Source organism: Lissotriton vulgaris, chromosome 7, assembly GCF_964263255.1.
Source record: "Lissotriton vulgaris chromosome 7, aLisVul1.2, whole genome shotgun sequence".
In the NCBI taxonomy this organism is placed as follows: domain Eukaryota; kingdom Metazoa; phylum Chordata; class Amphibia; order Caudata; family Salamandridae; genus Lissotriton; species Lissotriton vulgaris.
The window spans coordinates 632617859-632637176 of NC_141695.1; the positions used below are offsets into that span (position 1 = coordinate 632617859).

Genomic DNA, 19318 nt, shown 5'->3' on the forward strand with positions numbered 1-19318 from the left:
CTGTACTGTTTCTACAGTAGGAAATGAGCTATCCCCTCCCAATCTGTTCATGGGCTAGCAAGCGACAAACAAAATGTGTGCAGCACTTAGAAGCTGGGCACATCAGGCGTGCCGCTGACATCCAGATTAAAAAATGAATGATTATACTGATTATTGTATTTATTAATGGTGTTGTTATTGCATTATTACTGACAGTCAGAACGTCTTAAGACACTACCACATAAAATATGCACATGTTATAACACTGACACAGTGCCTAGCATAGCTTCTTCTACATTGAATTTTATGGTTTGTGAAAAACCACTAGCTGAGATGATAGATCTGACTTTAATGTGCTAAAGCATACAATCCCAGGTATCCTCAACTGCTGTTTATTGCTATCCCATTCAATAGAATTAACTTCATCATTCAACCGCAGAAGGATAAAAAATCTGTGTAGGCTTCTCAGGACTAACCGTAACAAAAACATTTCCAAGATGGCAACTGGCGTGTCTGCACGCATGCACTCATATGCGGCCATCTTAGAAATATTTTATTATCATTCTTTACTATTTCAAGATGGTTGAAGCATACAATCCCAAGTATCCTCAACTGCTGTTTATTGCTATCTCATTCAATAGAATTCACTTCATCATTCAACCTCAGTAGGATAAAAACCCGAGTAGACTTCTCAGGACTAACCATAACAAAAACATTTCTAAGATGGCACCTGGCACGTCTGCACGCATGCGCTCATATGCGACCATCCTAGAAATATTTTATTATCATTCTTTACTATTTCAATATGGTTGAAGCATTGCTTGCAAATGCACCAACTATCTTGGTAAAGTTATATTGAACTATACCAAAGACAACATTTAAAAAAGTCATATTTACCTCCATTTAGAAAAGTGAACTATTTAAATATGATGTGTTGCACTTTTAGTAAAAGTAACAAGAAGCTGCATTAGTCCCCTATGTTGTATGCAAATAAAAACCTGGCTCTTCCCACTCACAGAAATTTGACACAGACCACAGCTTATGCTCTGTTGAGCTGCCTGCTTGCCCCAAACTGAATGAAGCGGGTCTGCAATCCCCAGGCGCTTCACCCAACGCTAACTCACTAATAGGTGTAATTACGGCCAGCACCCTTTCGACCATGCAATCCGAGAAACCAAAGGCAGCTGAGGAATGGCAGTTCATCGCTGCCTGTCAGTATTACCGGCGCAGCAGGCAGCGAAACTGCCTCGGGTGGTGGGATCGGCGCCTGATCTTGAGGCGGACTGGGCTGCTGGCCTGGCTGGTTACTGTGCACAAGGTCCGTCAGGTGGCGAGAAGGCGTGAATCGGCCCTAGCACATGGCAGGCAATGCAATTATACCAGGGCCCGATGGACGTCATTGGTTAACGACCCTGTGCGCAAACACCACACCTCTGCTGCGTGTTTTGAAAACAATATAAAATGTAACATTACCCTAAACCAGGGGCGGTGTTACATTTTATAATAACGTTTTCAAAGCACTAGAGTGCAGGTGTGACCCGCTGGCCCCGGAGGCTGGGAAATAAACTGAGTGAACTAGTGGACATATTGGCCTGATGATTTTGTTCTGTGGACCTATACTGCATGCAGTATTGCTAAAAATATTGGCCCAAGTAACAACGAGGAAGAGTGTTCAACATGGGAAAGCGAGGCAGGACTGAGGAGCAAAGGAGAGCTGACACCAGCATCAAAGAGAGAAGAGCAAGGTGGGAGAGCAGGGGCGAGGGGAAGGGGGCCAGCGCGATTCCCTTGCGGGAGCGTGCAGACATATGGCGTCACAAGCTCCCACAAGGAAATCGCCAGACGTGCACACGTTGCCATTGCAAGCAATGCAACACGTGCACGTCTTTGCAGGGATAGCTGTGCCGATGGCTACAGGTCTCTCTCCTATGCAGCGCATGCGCGCTGTGTAGGCGAGACCTAAAAATGGCTGAATACTGTGCGCAAACATTTTCAGTTCTTGCCTTTAGGGGACAAAGTACCTATTTGCTAGAAATAGAGATATTTTAAGTAGGTGTTGCAGAGTGACCATGAAGAAAAGTGTATCTTAAAAAAAATATATGGTCCTGCTTTATGCTTTTTGCTGCTGCTTTTCTGTTTCCATTTGCCTTCCTTTATGCTTTCCTATTTCCCAACGTTGTTGACTATTTTTATGTTTCCCTGTATGTTTAGGTACACCTTGACAGCTGTTGTTAGACTTTGTGATCAACAGAAAAAGAGCTTTAGGATGCTTAGCACTACTGAGAAATGGTTTTTGGCTCCGCCCTCATTGTGATTACCTTTAGTACAGCAACTGATTGGGAAGAAGTTGTGCCTTTCAACTACAAGAGTGCTTGCATTGCACGTTTTATCCTGTGGAAGAGTGTATGCATTGTTGCCTTGTGGGTACGTTATGTTCAGCACAGTAGGCCTCCGCTAATGATGATGACTATCCAAAGGTAAAAGATGCGGGCTTGATTGGTTCATTTTGAAATGTTATGTCAGATGCCATAGGCCTGATCTATTTATCATGAAATGTTACGACAGAGGCAGTATGCCTGACTCATTTATCGTGAGAAAGCATATGCTAATGCCAGGAGGCCTCTAATAGTGGAAATGTGTTACACTGACTTGAATCTTATAGACGGGCATTTTGCTACATGGAACCTATAAATTACAGTAGTAGGGAATGGTTTTGGTGCTTATTACCCCTTTTGACCAGGTAGTATGTTTTCTCTGTGACTGTCCTTTTTAGGTCCTCTTAATAGTGGTTATACCTTGTTTTGCTAAGAGTAGTTTGTACCTATTTGTAATTTTATGACTGTATACCTAATGATTGCTTTTGGCAAAGTTTATGCTAAATATAGTAGGCCTTTAATAGTAAATTGCGTTTACATGTATTCTAGAGTGTAAAGAGATATGTATTGTGTTACATGGGATCCCACAGATTTGATGCTGGCACCCTTTCTGACAAACTCTGGGGGTAGCAGATTTTCACTGTAATTTTAGGCCCTCTTAAAAATGGTTGTATATATTTTGCCAACTGACGTTTTGAACATATTTAAAACGGATTGATTGTAATAGTTATGATCGCCTTGTGGAGAAGTTTATTTAACACAAGAAGTTTGAGTTGGTTATGACATCAAGCGAGTGGTAAATGCTGTATATCATATTACTTTATATGGGAAACATTATGCCAGAGTGTATAGGTCTGTTCAGATTAATCATGAAACGTTATGAAAAATGGAGCTGGCTAGACACAGGGATTGTGAGGGCAAAGCTTATGTTCGGGCCAATTGACCTTAAAGGGTGGGTTGCTATTTCACTGTGTTAATAATTGTGTTAATGGAATCTAAGCGATTACGTGGGTAGTTAAGGTTTTGGTGTTATTTAACCCCTTTTGACAAACCCTGGGCATAGAGGAGAAGTGTGGCTCAATGGTTAGAGCAGCAGACCCTGATGCAGAGGACTAGCCCGGGACCAGGGTTCAATTCCCGCTTCGACCTGATAATTCTCGCCTCGGTGCCTATTCTAATCATGGGTCCCACTCTGCAACTCTGGGCAATAGCTTGCTTAATCTCCACAATGGGCCCAACAACGCTAGGATGCCTGGCTTCACCTTGGGGTGCCCAGGAGTGGGCACTTCACAGGGAAAAGCCAGGAAGGGTTCCACAGCGGGAAGCGTACAAGCGCCTGAGATACCCGTTCGGGGGTCGATTCGGTGTGCTGTACAAATACTACTACATCTACATTTACATTTACCACATAGATGATTTGCTGAGTTAAAATTGTTGTTAGACCTTATTAGGAGGGACTGAGGGGGTTAAAATGCATACCTACTGCTGGGACGAGAACGTCCTTGTATGGTAGAATGAGTGTGCACCTCTGCCCTGTGTGCTGACTTGCAGGCCAAACTAGTATCCTGAATTTTCATTTGTGCTCCGGCCTCATGGTGTGTGTGTGTGTTCGCGTGTGCGCGCAGAAGCCTGTACCTATCACTAGTAGTGCAAAGACCTGAACCTTTTCTGTGACTTGGAGGGGTGCACCAGAGTGCTGACCATCATATAAATCAGTGGTGGCAGCACACCTTGTTCTTCAATGTAAGACTGTAGTGGATGCTTTGCTGTGTTAAGGCGAAAGCAGCTTACTGCCTTCTCTCGTGCAAGGTTATGCTTTTATGTGAAACTCATAACTTTGTGTTGGCATCCCATGTCCATGTATGTGCAGTGAGTGTGCAGAACATGTATGGTAGTAGGACTGTGTATTGCATGAGTCTGAGTGCTGGGGCCAGTGCTGTCTGTTTTGGATGCCCCTCCTTTTGACGTGGCACATGATAGAGGATGGTACTAGCTTCTCCCATAGAGTCTACATGTATTGCCTGCATTTCTGTAGCTGGAGGGTGGAGACCCAGACACTGAGGTGATGAAGGACTAGACAGAGCTATGTTTAGAAATTCAGTGAGGACCTTGTTAGCAAACAACTGCTGATTAAATCCTCCTGGACAATCTCATTTGGTAGATGGTTGGGGTGAGGGGTAGGACTGCAGTTTCTGTTGTTCAGATGAGTAGTTATGTTGATGACTAATGTTTATGTTTATGTTTATTAATTTATATAGCGCTGAATCACCCATGAGGGTATCTCGGCGCTTGGGACTAAACATCATAACAGTGCCAGTGAATGATTAAAAAAGATATGTTTTTAACATTTTTTTAAATAGGATCAGATTGGAGCAGGCACGTAAATGTAGAGGCAGGTGGTTCCAGAAAATAGGGGCCTTGTAGGAAAAAGCTTTGGCTCCACTACGTGCTTTTTTGATCCTCGGAACAGTAATCAGTAGCTCTGAGATAGATCTAAGAGAGCGTATAGGAGAATAGGGGATCAATTTGCAGGTCAGATATATAGGTCCCAACCCTCTGAGCGCCTTTTCGATGATACATCCTATTTTAAACTGTATTCTTTTTATGATAGGGAGCCAATGTAGCTGATTTAGGAGAGGTGCTGATGGTATTCTAGCTGGTGCATCAACTGTAAGGCGAGCAGCGGTGTTTTGTATGACCTGTAATCTCTTAATAGCCGAAGTGTTTGCTGAGAACAAATGGGCATTACAGTAATCAATCCTGCTGAGTACCAAGACCTGCATCAGGGTTTTCTTAGTAGAAGTGGGCAGAAGGGGAAAAATCCTACATAGGAGACCCAGAATGTAATAGCAAGACCCCGCCGTGGTATTGGCATGTGTCTCCAAAGTCAGTTTGCGATCAATTCTGACCCCCAAATTTTCAACCGCCTCCTTGGGGATGGGGGCGGTACCTAATTCCTCAGGCCACCAGGTAGGTGTCCAGCATATTTCGGCTCCTCCGAACAGCATTATCTCTGACTTCCCCGCATTAAGTTGCAGAAAGTTGGTCTGCATCCAAACAGCAATGGCTTTCATGCCATCCAAAAATCTAAGATGGATGTTAGTGTTTTTTTTTGTCAAAGGTCAGGAGGAGCTGAGTATCGTCAGCGTACGAGATAGGGGTAAAGCCTAAATCTCTCATCAGCCTGGCTAAAGGTGAAACATAAATATTAAAAAGGGACGGGCTCAGGCATGAGCCCTGTGGAACCCCTTTGGTAACTTTAGTCGTGGTAGATCTAAAAGTACCCATAGTTACGGTCTGTGTCCTGTCTGTCAGGAAGCTGGTGAGCCATTGTAAAGCCAATCCTCTAACACCAATCCTCTCCAGTCTCTCCAATAAGATCTGATGGGAGACCGTATCAAAAGCTGCTGAAAGATCAAGCAGCACAAGAAGTGCTGCCTGATCTTTATCCAGAGCATCCGAATATTGTCCGTAACTTCAATAAGGGCAGATTCGGTACTATGTTTAACTCTAAACCCTGATTGGGAAGCATCAAGCTGTTGTGTAGATTCTAAATACTCTGAAAGATGTCTATTAATATGCTTCTCAATTAATTTAGTTTGTAGGGGAAGCAACGAGATGGGACGATAGTTGCTAAGGTCTGTGATAGGGGCTTTGAAATTCTTGCGTAGGGGAATGATTTGCGCATCTTTCCATGAGACTGGGAGACAACCATTAATAAGGGAATTGTTAAGAATGGTACAAATAGGAGGGGCAAGCTGTTCAACAAATTTAGCAGCAATTTTGGCAGGTATAATATCCAGCGGGGAGCCTGATTCTGTTTTAACTAACAAGGTTTCGACTTCCTTAGGGCAAAGAAGTGGGAAGGAACACAATCAGTGGGAGCTGTCCTGCGATGGAGCTACATTGAGTGTATCAGAGATGGTAATGGGGTTGGCTGAAGTAATTTTTTGGTAGATAAGATCAATTTTCTGGGTAAGGTATGACGCAACATTCTCACACAGGACTTGCGATGGAGATTCAGTCATTTCACAGGCTTTAGGGTTTGCATAAGATTTAACTATATTGAATAAAGTCCTGGAATTGGAGCCAGCTTCCTCCAATTGCTGGGAAATATGAGCCTTTCGCGCTTTTTTAAGGTTAGTATGGTATATTGCTAGAGCGCTTTTATATATCCCTCTATCTGAATGCTTATGTTGTGCTCTCCAGATGCGTTCAAGTTTTTTACATCTCTTCTTTTCTGCCCTAAGGACTGTAGAATACCTGTCAGAGGATGTCGATGTATGGGCATGTGTAACTGGTTTCAAAGGGGCATTTTCGTCCGTCGACTAATAGATGCAGAAACCTTGCAAATTATTGTGCCCCTGTTTTGGATATTCCTGCTTGGAGCCATCCCTACTGCCACCTGTTGCAAGAGTCAGCAGTTTGTGCAATGGTTGTATCTGGCGAACAGCCTGAAAATTACATTTGAAAAATAACCACCCCACTTAGTTCCAGTCCGAGGTTCTTCTTAGCCAAGGAAGGGAGTGCTGTGAAGAACACTTAGAGAACTTCTGTACAAAAAGGACTGGTACCTGGCTGACAGCCAGTCTCCATGGGGTGATGGGACGTTACCTGAAGTCTGCCCTTTCTGCTGGAAGAGCTGAGGGTCTGCATGAAGTACCTAAAAGTCTGGGTGCCTCGTTAGAGAGGCAAGGAGTGTGCCTGGCTCTGCAGGATGAGACTGTGAAGGTGGAAAAGTGTGGCATGTCCCTGAGTGCAACAAGCCCAGAGAAAGTTGGCTTGCCCAGAGAGCAAAGCCACGAGTGACACAATTTGTGGTTGGTCCCCTGGTTGCTCTATAGAATTTTCATGTGAGTTCCATAAGGCTACACCAGAAATATGTCATGTGCACCCGGCAATTTCCAGTAGGCGTGAGAGACTGGTGCTGTTTCTGCTACCTCTGTGAGGGAAGGCCGTGTTTCCCCTGAAGCAGGAAGCCCGATTTGGCCCAGAGGCTACAGCTGCCAGAAAGATACCACTGCAAAGGATTTGGCCTAGAGGCCGTCGCAGCTACACCAGAACACTGGTCTGAAGATGAGTGAATTCTGCTGCTCAAATCTACCCCACTTATCTTTCCTGCAAACTTTGTCCCACAGTCCCTGCATGAGACGAGCCAATGCTATGAGTGAAGCTTACCGCATCCGGTGTGCAGCCCAAACTGCTGCAGGTAAAATATGGGGCTTAGTCTGCACTAAGGAAAAGACACTTTAACGTGCATAGACCAGCCTGCTTTGCATGCTAAAATCTATTGACAAAGAGTAAAGCCATTGAACTGAGATGCACAGTTGACCTGTGAGAGAATCCGAGTTATGTGCACCTAATCAGGTCTAAACCTGTAGTTTATTGGAGACTGTACATCTGGGATCTTGACCACAGCTGGAGGAAGGGAATACCATTACGAGGAGGGTTTATCGCCTCACGTTTAACTCAACTTAGTTTGCAAACCTGTATGTCATTTTAATTGAATTATGTAGTATTTAGCTCTGCTGTGTGATTACAGTGCTTATTTTTTACATTAAAGATGCGCACTGAGTGGACATTATGTCCATAATGTAATAGCGCCTGTTGCTTTACTGTTGTTTTCTGAGGTCTTGCCACTCTATACTTGAGAGTTCTGTGCAGAAAGGATTGTATTTGGCCTTGTGTGCAGAGCAATTGTAATGTTAACACCAGGGGCAAACAACCTAACCACAAGGGTTAGGGCACAGTAGCACTTCTGCCTGTGTCCCCAAATGGTGTCTGACACATAGATATACGTACACCTCAAACTTGTTGGCCTTCAGGAAGGGCCTGAAAACTTGGCTTTTTGCTTCCTAGATCTCTTCATTATCCAGTATTTGGGTGTCTTTCATAGATTCACATGCCTGAATCATTCCCCGTCGTCGAGACGGGAGCCTCCGGTATATAAAAAAGTAATGTCCTAAGACATACATAAAGAGATTAGGTCTAAGGGTCTCACCTTAGTAGCCTATCTAGGTCCTTATGCAGGAAGGACCAAATAGAGTAGGCTCCAGGGTCCCACCTTGGTAGCCTATCTGAGTCCTTTTGTAAAAAAAAGGACCAAAGTAAAAGAAACAACCAATCAGCTACTACCTCCCTCTAGAACCTTCCTGTGAGGAGCCTCAGTCTCTCAGATTTTCTACCGCACGTTGTGCTAGGGAGTCTCCACCTGAGTTCTCCTCAGGAATATTCTTCTAACTTTACAGTTTTTTCGACTTTCTGGCTATGGCTGATAGCAAGAAGAGAGCACTTTTTCATCCTTGTGCCTCCTGTGGCAAACTGAGGCTTCACGTGGACGACGAACATGAGGATTGCCTATATTGCCTCTATCCTCACCACAAGTCCATAGACTGCAGGATTTGCCGTAAATTCTCCCACAAGACCCAGAAAGACCGGGAAGGGAGACTTCTAATTTGGCTAAACAGGCTTAAGGACAAACCGGAAGGCGACCTGATTTCTGAAGGTGAGAGCATGTCTGGCGCCTCACAGTTTTCCCTGAAGAGGCCTAGGGCTTCCTCGCCTGGCCACTCGGACACCCCTCCTAAGAAGTCAAAAAAGTCTTCAGAGGGCAAGCCTACCGTGTCTAGCAAGGACCTTCCTGTCCCCAGGAAGCAACCACTGCTTACGATGACGACGGCGCAATCGGCGACCACCTCATCGCTAAAGACCGTCTCTACATCGACGACGACGGTATTGACGACGATGGCGTCGTCGGCGTCCTCCTCATCGACGACCCTAACTCACTCGTCGTCGGCAGGAAGACCGCTTTCATCCTCCGCTCCGTCGTTGACTAGGAGCACACCGTCGACGGCACGTCCGTCGACGAGGACGTCGACGACGACACCATCGACTAAGGTCACACCGTCGACGAGGCCGTCGACGAAGGGCACTCCGTCGACGAAGGGCACTCCGTCGACGACGGCGCCGACGACGAAGCAGTCGACAGCGGAAAAGTTACCAAAGACACCGTCGACGAGAGCGTCGTCGACGGACGCACCGTCGACGAAGACCAAAATTCAACCAGTGATGGAAAGCTCCTTGACGAAGCCATCGTCACAAGCATTGACGGCGGCTGGTACCTGGAAAGAATCTGAGCTCCTATCACATGCGATGGATGCTCAAACATCCCATGTCTCCATCAGAATCACCAAAATACCGATTACTCCGGAGATGACATCGCCTAGTAAGGTCCAACAGCTGACGCCATCCTGCTTCTTACAGGACCAAGAACCGGAGGAGGAGATGTTTACCCAGGCCACTAGCCCTTCAGACTTGATTGTCAAGTGCCAAAGTACGGACGAAGAGCAGGAGGTCGAAGAATCTGTTCCTCCAGTTGTGTCTACCCAAGTTCACACCCAGGTGACTCCAATGGTGTGCTTGCCAGCCTCCTTAGTTTCAGACTTGCGCTTCCTCATTCAGGACTACAAAGAGAGGTTTCCACAGAAGGCCACTCCTGTTGCTCCGCCAACTCCGCAGCCAGCTGTGACCGTTCCTGCGCAGGTGCCAAGACATAAGCCCCCTCCACTGGTTCTTCCTAGGACACAGGACCCTGCTCAAGACCCCGTCTCGTCCGAGGATGAGGAAAGGGAACACGAAGAAGGGGAAGTCCGAGACGACGATACGGACGTGGATGCGGACCAAGACTACGTCACTCACTCTCCAGCCTCTCCGGAGCCACAATCCTCTGAGTCTCCGCCGGCAGATATTGGAGGTTTCCATAACCTCATGGAAAGGGCAGCCAAAAGGTTCCATATGTCCATGGAAACTCAGGAAACTGACTGTTTCCTCTATGACTTCAAGGAACCTACAAAGAAAACTACAAGATCGATCCCGATCATTGATTATCTACTCAAACAGGGCAAACAGCTCATGCAGTCTCCAGCTTCCCTGCAGGTAATCGTACCCAGACTGGACAAAAAATATAGAGCTACTTCGTCGGCTCCAGCATGCCTTACGGGTCACCCCAAGGCGGACTCTGTGGTCACCCAGGCGGCGCAGAAGAACTCGCGTAACCCTGCATCACCTTTATCGACCCCACCAGATAAAGAAGGCAGGAAGTTGGATGCAGTTGGGAAACGTTTTTCCACTACCTCTGCGACGACGGTGAAGATCGCCAATTCCATTGCACTTCTCGGGCGCTACAACCGTCAACTCTGGGCGGACATCGCGCCCTACCTTGCTGACCTGCCAGAAGATCTAAAAGCGGAGGCACACTCGCTCCTCCTCGAGGGCCAAACTTCGGCTTCAGAACTGATCGACTGCGCCATTGACGTGGCCATGACTGGATTCAGACAGCTGGCAGGCGCCGCTGTCCTAAGACGCCAAGGCTGGCTTAAGGCCACCTCTTTCAGACAGGAGGTCCAAACCAAAATCCTTGATATGCCTTATGATGGTGATCATCTTTTCGGTGAAAAGATTGACGAAGCCCTCACTGCAATCAAGAAGGACACCGACACAGCCAGAGCCCTAGGCACTCTGCAATCTCGCAATCAGTCCTTTCGTACCAACAGGGGGAGGGGACAATCCTCCTATAGAGGCTCTTACCAAAATAAGTCCTCTTACTCATACTCACAGGGTAAGACGCAATTCCAACAGCGCCAAAACCAGTCGGGACGTCAGTCCTCCTTCAACAAATCGTCCTACAGAGGAAAAGGACAGAAGAGACCAGCAGGCAATCGCCAATGACTCTACCAATTGGCCAGCCCCTCCACCATCGCTTTCTTTGCGACTTGGAGGAAAACTTTCCTTTTACCTTCAAAATTGGCGGCAAATAACAACGGACCGGTGGGTTCTACAACTTCTTCAATTCGGCCACTCTCTGGAATTCCTCTCAAACCCCCCACGGACACCACCTGTCAAGCGCCCTCACAAACACCTACGGCTGCTTCTCCAAGAACTAGCTTCCATGCTTCAGAAGGGCGCAATAGAAAAAGTTCCACAAGCCCAGAAGGGGGAGGGCTTCTATTCCCACTTCTTCCTCATCCACAAAAAGGGGAAGAAATGGCGACCGATCCTCGACTTGAGAGCTCTCAATGTGTTTTTAAAGAAGCAGTCGTTCCGGATGGTCACGCTACAAGAGATCCTGGGACTCCTGGAAAAAGGCGACTATATGACATCACTAGACCTACAGGACGCCTATTACCACATCCCTATCCTCAAGGGACACAGGAAGTTCCTAAGGTTTGCAGTCGCAGGGGTACACTACCAATTCCGCGTCCTCCCCTTCGGCCTCAAATCTGCTCCAAGGATCTTTACGAAATGCCTTTCTCCTGTCGCAGCCTATCTCCGCCAGCAGGGTCACCAGGTCTTCCCTTACCTGGACGACTGGCTGGTAAAGGCTCCGTCGAGAGCAGCCGCAGCCGCATCTTCCAGCGCCTGTCTGCATCTTTTCCGCCACCTCGGCTTGACCCTCAACAAGGAAAAGTCATCCCTAACACCAACCCAAGTCATCACCTTTCTTGGAGCGACCCTGGACACGGAATGCACAAAGGCCTTTCCATCACAGGAGAGAAAGTCGAAACTCATCTCCTTGGCCAGGTCAGTGGCATCCAAAAAGACTCTGACCGTCCGTATCTTCAAGTCGCTCCTTGGCATGATGTCGTCATGTATCCTGCTCATCCCGCACTGCCGCCTAAAAATGCGCCCCCTGCAGGAAGAACTGTCAAAACAGTGGACACAAGCGGCGGGATCCTTCGAGGACCACATACGAGTCACCCAACCTATGATCAACAGTCTACAATGGTGGAGATCAGCCAAACACCTGTCGCAAGGACTACCGTTCCTGCTTCCGGCGCAACCACATATCATCACCACGGACGCATCCTTGGAGGGCTGGGGTGCAGTCCTGCAAGAACTACAGACCAACGGAAAATGGACGCCACAGGAATCCAAACTCCACATCAACATTCTGGAGCTACGGGCAGTCTTCCTGGCGCTCCAATCGTTCCTCCCGCGCATCCGAAACTCCCCAGTGCTAGTCAGGACAGACAACACCACGACGATGCACTACCTGAACAAACAGGGAGGGACGCGCTCGCTCTCTCTCTCTCGAGAATCTCAGAGAGTTTGAAACTGGCTTCTACAACATGGCATCACCCTCAAAGCCGAATACGTTCCGGGCAAAGACAACGTCCTGGCGGACGCCCTCAGCAGGGAACAGTCCCTATCCCACGAATGGGAGTTAGACGAGAGTGCATTGGACTACATCTTCGCGAAGTGGGGGACACCACAGATAGACCTCTTCGCCACCAGGGAGAACGCCAGATGCCCAAGCTTCGCAAGCAGGCTTCCCCAACCAGGAACACTAGGGAATGCATTTTCCATAGCTTGGCAGAACGTGTTTGCTTACGCCTTTCCGCCATTCCCACTGATACCCAGGGTAATCAGGAAAATGAAATCGGAGCCCTGCACCCTGATCCTCATCGCCCCATCCTGGCCGAGGCAGCACTGGTACACGGAGCTCCATCGCCTATCGGTCCATCCACCTCTTCGCCTACACAGTTACCCGACCCTACTCACGATGTCTCACGGGCAGGTTCTCCACCCGAACCTGGGCCCTCTGAAATTGTCAGCCTGGCTCCTGAATACCGCGAGTTCAGTCATCTAAACATACCACAGGAGTGCAAAGACGTCCTGTCCAACGCTAGAGCTGACAGCACAAAAAAGACTTATACTCTCAAGTGGAAACGCTTCTGCGTCTGGTGTGAGAAGGAAGGTCTACATCCCTTCCAGGTCACTCCCCAACAACTCCTGCCATACCTCCTACACCTGGCGCACTCAGGCCTTGCCCATGCGTCCATCAAGGTCCACCTGGCAGCAATTTCTAGGTTCACTCGAACTTCTGGGGGCCCCTCCCTGTGGGCGGACAGGCTCATCAAACAATTCCTAAAGGGCCTTTTTAGGTCCTTCCCTAGACCAAAACCTGTCCCTCCAACGTGGCAACTCAACGTAGTTCTTCACCAGTTGATGAGGCATCCCTTTGAGCCTATCCACAAATCGGATATCAAATTCCTGTCGTGGAAGACAGCCCTCCTACTGGCACTAACCTCGGCCAGAAGAGTAGGCGAATTGCAAGCCCTATCCATCCAGGACCCGTTCTTACAATTCAAAGAGGACAGAGTCATCCTGCGTACTAACCCACGATTCATACCCAAAGTCCCTTCGGACTTCCATTTAAATGAGCCCGTGGTTCTTAAATCATTCTTTCCGAACCCATCTACTCCGGCTGAGAGATCACTGCACTCTTTAGACCTTCAGAGATGCCTCAAATTCTATCTGGATAGAACAAGACAATTCAGGAAGTCATCCCAACTCTTCGTCGCATTCAGCAGACCTAGGAAGGGCATGCCCCTATCAAAGCAAAGTTTATCAAGATGGATCTCTTCAGCTATAACTCTCTGTCACGAACAGGCAGGACGACCTCTGGACTCACGGGCCAAAGCCCACTCCACCAGGGCCATGTCTACGTCGGCGGCTCTGTTTGCTGGAGTGCCACTCCTGGACATCTGTAGAGCGGCGACCTGGAAGTCCCCGCATACCTTCACCAGGCACTACTGCTTGGATGCTGAGCTGACGAAAGACGCAGCAGTGGGCAGAGCGGTGCTTCGCCATCTATTTCAGTGAGGTGAGCCCTCCTACTTCCCACCATCCTGGACTGGTATGCACATTTCTTTATTACTAGATTCTGCATGACATTGTATGCTGTTGCTATACAGTCACTAATGTTCCTTATTTGCAGATGTATATGTTCTGTATCAACACAGGATGTGCATATTGTATTGCTTGCTACTCTGATTCAGGCATGTGAATCTATGAAAGACACCCAAATACTGGATAAGAAATGCGTTACTTACCTGTAACTGCAGTTATCCAGTATTAGTGTCTTTCATAGATTCACATGCACCCTCCCGCCTCCCCTGGCAGGACTCACCTCTCTCTAACAGGTTTACACCTACCAACTTGGTGCGTACGAAAATCTGAGAGACTGAGGCTCCTCACAGGAAGGTTCTAGAGGGAGGTAGTAGCTGATTGGTTGTTTCTTTTACTTTGGTCCTTTTTTACAAAAGGACTCAGATAGGCTACCAAGGTGGGACCCTGGAGCCTACTCTATTTGGTCCTTCCTGCATAAGGACCTAGATAGGCTACTAAGGTGAGACCCTTAGACCTAATCTCTTTATGTATGTCTTAGGACATTACTTTTTTATATACCGGAGGCTCCCGTCTCGACGACGGGGAATGATTCAGGCATGTGAATCTATGAAAGACACTAATACTGGATAACTGCAGTTACAGGTAAGTAACGCATTTCTTCTGCTGCCCTGTTCTCTTTTAATCTATGTGTTGTGTTTGTCTTTTCAGGCTGTCAATAAAGCGCCGGGACACTCTTTGGAGTAGCCGAGCGCTATAAAAGACACAAATAACATAACATAACATAACAATAGAGGAGCTCTAGATCAGACATTTTCTGACAGTTGTCTTTTTAAGTGTCCCTCGCGTTCTGCTTCTTTCTATGCAGAAAGCATGACACAATCTGTCAGCCCTCTTCAGCTGGGGGATCTAATACCCTGTAAATGACAGCTTTTTGCCTGCTCACATATGCACATCTATCTGAAAATTAGTGTTTCAGTGCCATGGTTTTCTTTTTTCTCCTCACATTGGTCCCTTTTCATTCTTTCTTCCTTTTCTTATATTGCAAATTTAGAACACCCTGCAACTCACAAGGCAGTGCTACAGGGCTCTGGCAGCTCATTTTATCTGCTGTGCACTACATACTGTATGGCCACTGCTTCTAAACCAGATAGCCAACTTGTAGTGTTCAGAGTGAGTCACTGTTTTACCATTTCAAGATGGCCACCAAATGCGATGTTTACTGAGTGTGCATCTGGAAATGGTATAATGCATAGTCATTGTTTTACTCACTAACACAATACTCCTACGCGTGTTAGCCATATTGAAACCTTATAACAATGATACACTATGTATAATACCATTGCACATTGTAGATCTGCTCCTATGTGTCACTGTATATTTTATTACTAGCTTATTTCCACCACATTTAGGCAATGGCATGTTTTCTTGTTTCTCCTTTTATTATGTTAATTTATCTTGCATACGCTTGTTAAGTTTGCACATGTGTTTATTGTTGTTGGTTTAGTGGCCCAATGCAAGAATGAATCAGAGTCACTCTAGGACTCCTTAATAAGTATATGCGATCAAAGCATTCTGAGATACTGATGTAGTTCTCATGTCTGGGTTTCAGCTGTAAATGGGTGTAGGTGTCATCCCTGCAAAATTACCTCAGGATCTCTAACCGCCTCAGTCACCACATCTGTTCTGCCATATCCTATAACTTGCCACCAGCAAAGGTTGTTTCTGGGTTTTGTGCTTCAAAGCTTTCAGGGCTTTCTAGTCTTAGAACACTTTTATTTCAGGAAGCAAGATAGGTTGAAGTGAACATAATGCATGCTAATTTGTAGAAACACTTTGCTTCATGTGGCAGCCAAGATCCTTGAGCACTAGGGCAATGTGGTCCTCACTGGTGGTGCCAGTGACAAGGGGTACAGCTGCATGTATTATTGCTTTTAAGAGACTTAACCTGGATTTAGTAAAGACCACCAATAGGGTATTGCCTGAGTCAACTTTAAGTCCTAGTGCTTCTACAACATTTTTCATGTCTATTTGGGAGTGAAATATTTTCATTTTCTTAACATCCTCAATAGGAGACAGGTCCCTTTCACCATATGTTTAATATTATTCTCTAGTTCGAGACTAGTATCTTATCTAGGAAGAATCACAAGAGTTTTGCTTATTTTTACCTGACTACCAAGAATTTTAAGTGGAGTAAGGAAAGCAAGATAATTAGTATTGTGGAGTCATCAGGAGGTGGAGATAATAATGATTCCCTTTTGGATGGACTTAGGCTCTGTTTGAATTGAGGTATCCATTACTTGAATTGATCTTGGCAATTTTCAAGAAATTCAACTTCCTCAAATTATATATTTCCCATATGAAGGGTGAATAAGTGCAAAAAGTTTAGATGCGTCGAAGTGGTGATGCTCACCTATAGGGTCTGTAAGAGGGAATGCCTTTGCTAAAGATTAACCTATTGTCTTGTTTACCATCCAGATGCACACACCTGTATGGCACGCCGACCATGTTTATTGACATATTGAGCCAGCCAGACTTCTTCAGCTATGACGTTTCCAGCCTTGTTGGAGGTGAGTATTCATGGTCATGGATAGGATACTTATCCCGCTAATCCACCATCCAGCTCTAATTAGGCATAATCTGGTCTGATAGAAAAAAAGACAGATTTTCGGCCAGCTCAGTTGGTTTCAAAATCCAGAAGCCTGTAGAGTACTTATTGTTCTTATTTGCTTCATGGGGCTGATCCACTAGATTTGCATACTGTGTTCATCTCATCTTGATCTCTACACCAAAGTTAAAAATGCAATATGTATCTGTGAAGCACATATTCTGCTCATGAGGTATCTTATTGTTACCCAACTCAATAGTATTTACTTTATCTACATTGGAAGGATGAAAGGCTAAGTAGACCCACCAGGGCTCAAACCTTTGACTGTGAGGTCAAACATGATAGTGGAAGTGGGTGCATTAGTTCACTGAACCACCAGACCCAGCATAACGATAACCTAGTATTGCAATAAAACAAGGAGAAAACTGTGGTACACAAAATGATGATCCGTAGTCCAGGTGTAGTTGTAGACAACTCTTTATTGACATAATAGGTGGGTGGCAAGATAGCAGGAGATAAGTTAGTAGAAAGAAACCCCACCAGGAGCGAGCTACCAGCTGCTCAGCCTGAGATGACTAACTGACAATGTAGCTCCAGAAAGGCACTCAAACGTTCTATGATGTCACGGGACATTCTGATGAAGTGGTAGAGAGGGAAGAGACATAGAAGTCATTTACCACACATCCTCCTTCGTTATAGAACAACAGCAAGAAAGAAGTTAAGACCAAGCGCAAGAATTCAGAGGAAACTGTAGGCACAAAAGCAAGGCAAAGAAATAACTCTGAAAGCAGGAAACCAAAGTGTGGAAACAGAAACAAAAGAAATGAGAAAGGCATGTAGAGAGATACACATAAGATGCACAAATGGTCATGGTCAAAAACACAAGAATGCAAATTACATTGTTACATGCCCATCCACCCTCCTTAGTAAAACAAGGTAACGACCCTGGTAGACCGAAGAGGGTATGACAATCAAATGATGAAGTGTGTGCAAGTGTGTGCAGATGGAAGCAATATGCCATTGCAATAAGGAATAGTGCAAGACGTGCACTAACAACCTCCACTCCAAGGGTACACCTAGAAAAGCAACCTAAAACTGTGGGGAAAAAACGACTCCCCAAGGAAGGATACACCAGAAGATACTACACCACCTGAAACAAATAACACAGTAATCACACACTGACAACCTCCCCACTAAGGGTACACCATAAAGACAAGTAAAATAAATTGTGTGGCGCAACTTCTCCAAAGGGTGGCGCCGACCACGCCCCCACCTCCCCAAGAAAGGGTACACCAGAGGATATTACTCCCCCTGGAAAAAATAACACAGTAGTCACACACTGACAACCTCCCCTAATAAAAGGGTACACCATAAAGACAAGTAAAATCATTTGTGTGATGCAACTTCTCCAAAGGGTGGCGCTGACCACGCACCCCACCTCCCCAAGAAAGGGTACACAAGAGGATATTACTCCTCCTGGAACAAATAATACAGTAGTCACACACTGGCAACCTCCCCTAATAAAAGGGTACACCATGAAGACAACGTAGATTGTGTGACGCAACTTCTCTAAAGGGTAGCGCTGACCACGCACCCAACCTCCCCAAGAAAGGGTACACCAGAGGATACCAACCCCCCTGGAACAAAGAACACATTAGCCACACACTGACAACCTCCCCTAATGAAAGGGTACACCATGAAGACAATGTAGATTGTGTGACGCAACTTCTCTACAGGGTAGCGCTGACCACGCACCCCACCTCCCCAAGAAAGGGTACACCGGAGGATACTAACCCCCTTGGAACAAAGAACACAGTAGCCACACACTGACAACCTCCCCTAATGAAAGGGTACACCTTGAAAACAACGTAAGAATTGTGTGAAACAACTTCTCCACGTGAAAGAAATGATACACAACTGGTGATAAATGAAGACATTGTTCTAGCGTATTGCTGTAATATACTGTAAAGTAGACATACTACTACTGCCAAAGACACCAAGAGCATGTGTATGGCTGGTACAAACTCTGTGCGTGTTGTCAACGAGATCAAAATTCTTGTTGCTGATAGATACACAAATAACGTGTGTATCACTGAGGTGAGCGCGTAAATAACCAAGTACCTCGAGACCTATAGTCAATGCAGAGAAAAGTACCTTGAGACCTGTAGCTGACGGATACACAAACAGCGTGTGTATCGCTGAAGCAGACTTAAAGCGCAGGAATTGCTTGCAGAAATGAGACCTAAAACATACAAAAGATTTGCGAATGCACGCCGTGACTATCGGAGACCGTTACTGTGGAGACCGATCGGCGTAGTTAGCATACTGGAGGCTGACGTAATTAAAATGGCTTCTATTCGTGACGTGAGCAGACCGTGAAAAGAGATTGGTCAGAGTCACGTAGACAAACAAGTGACATCGTTGAATGAGGAGCAAGCGTTGATTGAAGGAATGCTGAGAGCGTCATCACTGTCATCCACCAACACCTTTAAGCATTCTAATACGTCATCAGAAGTGCAGCAGAGAGCGTAGAGAATGGAAGACCAGAAGGGAGAAATACCGTTGGTTACCAGTCAGACACTTGGTGAGAATCTAATCCGTTGTGAAGCAGTGAGACACCACGCGACAATTAAACCAAGCAGGTAGCGTACAAACACCATAATAAATC

The 19318-nt window shown here is 46.2% G+C and overlaps 1 protein-coding gene across 1 annotated transcript in view; it reads left to right on the forward strand.

Annotated features, from left to right (window-relative positions):
- Positions 1 to 19318, forward strand: part of ACSF2 (acyl-CoA synthetase family member 2) — a 652634-nt gene that overhangs the window by 377267 nt on the left and 256049 nt on the right. The window contains exon 9 of the mRNA XM_086930824.1: positions 16521 to 16612. Coding sequence (XP_086786950.1) covers positions 16521 to 16612 — 92 coding nt within the window. The remainder of the gene's footprint in view (positions 1 to 16520; positions 16613 to 19318) is intronic.